This window comes from Lethenteron reissneri, chromosome 17 (genome assembly GCF_015708825.2).
Source record: "Lethenteron reissneri isolate LAM-NWPU_2019-01 chromosome 17, ASM1570882v1, whole genome shotgun sequence".
Taxonomy (NCBI): domain Eukaryota; kingdom Metazoa; phylum Chordata; class Hyperoartia; order Petromyzontiformes; family Petromyzontidae; genus Lethenteron; species Lethenteron reissneri.
This window is the reverse complement of record NC_083795.1, coordinates 14,773,015-14,776,681: the sequence shown is the minus strand read 5'-3', so window position 1 is coordinate 14,776,681 and position 3,667 is coordinate 14,773,015. Positions and strand designations below refer to the sequence as shown.

The 3,667-nt window shown below is 61.2% G+C and overlaps 1 protein-coding gene across 1 annotated transcript; it reads left to right on the top strand.

Annotated features, from left to right (window-relative positions):
- The first annotated feature begins 437 nt into the window (after nt 1-437).
- LOC133343249 (uncharacterized) lies at nt 438-1,476 on the top strand. Its single transcript, XM_061552683.1, has 2 exons — nt 438-470; nt 892-1,476. The coding sequence occupies exons 1-2, from the start codon at nt 438-440 to the stop codon at nt 1,474-1,476; spliced, it is 618 nt and encodes a 205-aa protein (XP_061408667.1).
- The last annotated feature ends 2,191 nt before the right edge of the window (nt 1,477-3,667 follow it).

The window sequence follows — 3,667 nt, the reverse complement described above, 5'->3', positions numbered from 1 at the left end:
AGAGAGGGGGGGGGCGATGCGTGATGGGTCCGTGCCACGGCGAGCGGCGAGCGCATTGCGTTGATCCTGCACACAGCCGAGCGGGGTCACTGAGGTCACGTGTAGAGCGTGGCCCGCGTGTCTCTGTGTCATGTAAGTCACGGCTTCCTTTGTGTCGCGTGTGTCTCCGTGTGTACCTGTGTGTCAGTGTCTCTATGTGTCAGTGTCCCCGTGTGTCTCTGTGTGTCAGTGTCCCCGTGTGTCAGTGTCTCTGTGTGTCCCGTGTGTCCCCGTGTGTCAGTGTCTTTGTGTATTCCCGTGTGTCCCCGTGTGTCAGTGTCTTTGTGTATTCCCGTGTGTCACTGCCTCGTGTGTCACTGTCCCGTGCCCCCCCCCCCCGTGTATCTTCCCGACCGGCGCGCTTGGCTCTGACCGTGGCTGCAGGGCGCTGGGTAACGATGCCGCCGCGCCGCGCTGTGCGTGACGTGCGGGTGACGTGGAGACAAAGGCGGCAAGGGGAGATTGATGACCTCCCTGCAGCGAGGGCTGTCCCAGCCTCCCCCCCCCCGCACTGCCCGGGCCAGGACCCCCTCCCCCCCCCCCCGCCCGCTCCCACTTCTGAGAGCGCTTAACGGCCACGACGGCCACGACGGCTTAATGAAGAGCAATGCCCCCCCACCCCCACCCCACCAAACCAAACACCCCCCTCCGTGCCCCCCCACCCCCACCCCACCAAACCAAACACCCCCCTCCGTGCCCCCCCACCCCCACCCCGCTTCCAATTCACAGACACGCTCCTCGGGGCTGCTGGGGAGAGAGATCACGGCCACTGACGCCACCACACCTCGCCATGGTGTCCTCCCACAATTGCGCAGCAGTTGACACCCGGTGCCCTCCGCGGTGCCCTCCGAGGTGGGCTCCGAGGTGGGCTCCGAGGTGGGCTCCGAGGTGCGCTCCGAGGTGGGCTCCGAGGTGGGCTCCGAGGTGGGCTCCGAGGTGGGCTCCGAGGTGGGCTCCGAGGTGGGCTCCGAGGTGGGCTCCGAGGTGCGCTCCGAGGTGGGCTCCGAGGTGGGCTCCGAGGTGCGCTCCGAGGTGGGCTCCGAGGTGCGCTCCGAGGTGGGCTCCGAGGTGCGCTCCGAGGTGGGCTCCGAGGTGGGCTCCGAGGTGCGCTCCGAGGTGGGCTCCGAGGTGGGCTCCGAGGTGCGCTCCGAGGTGGGCTCCGAGGTGGGCTCCGAGGTGGGCTCCGAGGTGGGCTCCGAGGTGGGCTCCGAGGTGCGCTCCGAGGTGGGCTCCGAGGTGGGCTCCGAGGTGCGCTCCGAGGTGGGCTCCGAGGTGCGCTCCGAGGTGGGCTCCGAGGTGGGCTCCGAGGTGGGCTCCGAGGTGCGCTCCGAGGTGGGCTCCGAGGTGGGCTCCGAGGTGCGCTCCGAGGTGGGCTCCGAGGTGGGCTCCGAGGTGGGCTCCGAGGTGGGCTCCGCCGGTCTCAGCGCATCACGCTGACGATGGGGCCCACGACGGTGAGCAGCCTTGGCAGTAGAAGTCACGTGTTAACGTTCATGGGTGCCACGGTGGCAAGATGTTAACTACCTCGCCTGGTATACAGGAATGCGTAGGTTCGATCCCTACCCTGACGACGGCTGTATATTTGCAGTTTGCGTGTCTCTCTCTCTCTCTCTTCCCGTGGTGAGATGCTAGCTACCTCGCCTGGTATACAGGAGGTCGTAGATTCGATCCCAACCCTAACGCCTGCTCTATATTTGGAGTTTGCGTCTCTCTCTCTCTTCACGGTGGCTTGGAGATGTGAACTACCTCGCCTGGTATACAGGAGGTCGTAGATTCTATCCCGACCCTAACTCCTGATAATTTAGATTTTTCTCCGGGTCTTCCGGGTTTTCCCTCCGCGTTTAGAAACACGCGTTTAAGAGAATTTGGTTGCTATAAATATCCACATGATAAGTGACCAGGTCGCTTCATAAAAAAAGTTATACAGCTCAGTGGACCTTATCTAGTAAATACAAATAGATTATAGTTGTATAGTGTATGTTTAAAACAAGACATTGGGGCGAAATAGATCTTAATATTGTTTGATATATATACATAACACAGGTTTGTTGGGTTAGATCACGTAAATAGAAATGTGTTGTTAAACCCGCCACCACCCGACACAGCCAACTAGTAAGGGTTGTCACGTAAACATTAACGTGCCAATTCGTCACTAGTATAGCACACCGGTGTGTTGGAGAGCAAATCCACACCATTTACAATCTGAGTACGACGTTTCGCCAGTAATTACAACGGGCATCATCAGGAGAAACAGCCAGATTTGTGAAAAAAATCATCCTGTTTCGTTTCTTAAGTAGAGGGGTAAATGTGAGGACGTCACTTTGGCTTCTCACTGAAACACGCGGGCATCGCGTAGGGTGGAGCGTCACATGGCACGTGGTGGATGAGACTCCGGGCAATGTTCCTGGCGTTGAGAACGAATCTGGCGCTCGTCCCGCGGCTGATTGCGGAGGGCGGATCCACAAACACCCCAGAGCCGTGACTGCCGGTGGAGGAGTGCCCGCGGCCGCCTGGCGCGTTGATGTCGCGATGTGAACCGAATGAAGGGGCTGCGTTGGCAGTGCGGGCAGCAAGCACGATATGTAAATAAATACAAACAAAAGCGACACGGACTCACCGCCACATGTTTACCAACTTCGCGATTGACACCTCGTTGGAACACAGACTAACGTTTCGGGTAATGCCCCTCTTTCAAAGCGCTATATACTATTTTTTGCTCTTCTCCCACTGAGGTTAATTGGCCGAAATGTGGAGATGTCCAACTCGTGTTGGTGTGTTGGTCATGTTTAATTGGGCGCGCCCACCAACCCCCCGCCCGCCTCCTCCCCTCGCGAGCGCTTTCATCATCGCCATCATCATCGTCGTCCCGCTCCCAGCTCGCGGAACAAAGTGGGGAGAGGAATTCACCCGAGATGAAAGCGCGGGCGGCAGGGACGCAGCAGCCTCCCCCACCTCCTCCCCACCTCTACCTCCCCCACCTCCTCCTCCTCCCCCACCTCCTCCCCCACCTCCTCCCCCACCTCCTCCCCACTTCTACCTCCCCCACCTCCTCCCCCACCTCCTCCCCCACCTCCTACTCCCCCACCTCCTCCCCACTTCTACCTCCCCCACCTCCTCCTCCTCCCCCACCTCCTACTCCCCCACCTCCTCCTCCCCCACCTCCTCCTCCACCTCCTCCCCCACCTCCTCCCCACTTCTACCTCCCCCACCTCCTACTCCTCCCCCACCTCCTCCCCCACCTCCTACTCCCCCACCTCCTCCCCACCTCTACCTCCCCCACCTCCTCCTCCACCTCCTCCCCCACCTCCTCCTCCCCCACCTCCTCCTCCCCCACCTCCTCCTTCTCCCCCACTTCCTCCTCGTCACCCTCCTCCCCCACCTCCTCCCCCACCTCCTACTCCCCCACCTCCTCCTCCATCTCCTCCCCCACCTCCTCCTCCCCCACCTCCTCCTTCTCCCCCACTTCCTCCTCGTCACCCTCCTCCCCCACCTCCTCCCCCACCTCCTACTCCCCCACCTCCCCCTTCTCTTCCTCCGGGCGCTCATCTTCTTTCTCCTCGCGCGCGGGAGAGTTTATCTGGGCGAGCTGGGTAAGTCAGTGCCCAGCAGTGTCTCACTGACTCGTCAC

Coding starts and splice junctions, on each gene's coding strand:
- LOC133343249 (XM_061552683.1), top strand. CDS start 438: ATGCCGCCGCGCCGCGCTGTGCGTGACGTGCGG. Junction 471..891: donor GCGCTGTGCGTGACGTGCGG/GTGACGTGGAGA, acceptor GTGCCCTCCGAG/GTGGGCTCCGAGGTGGGCTC.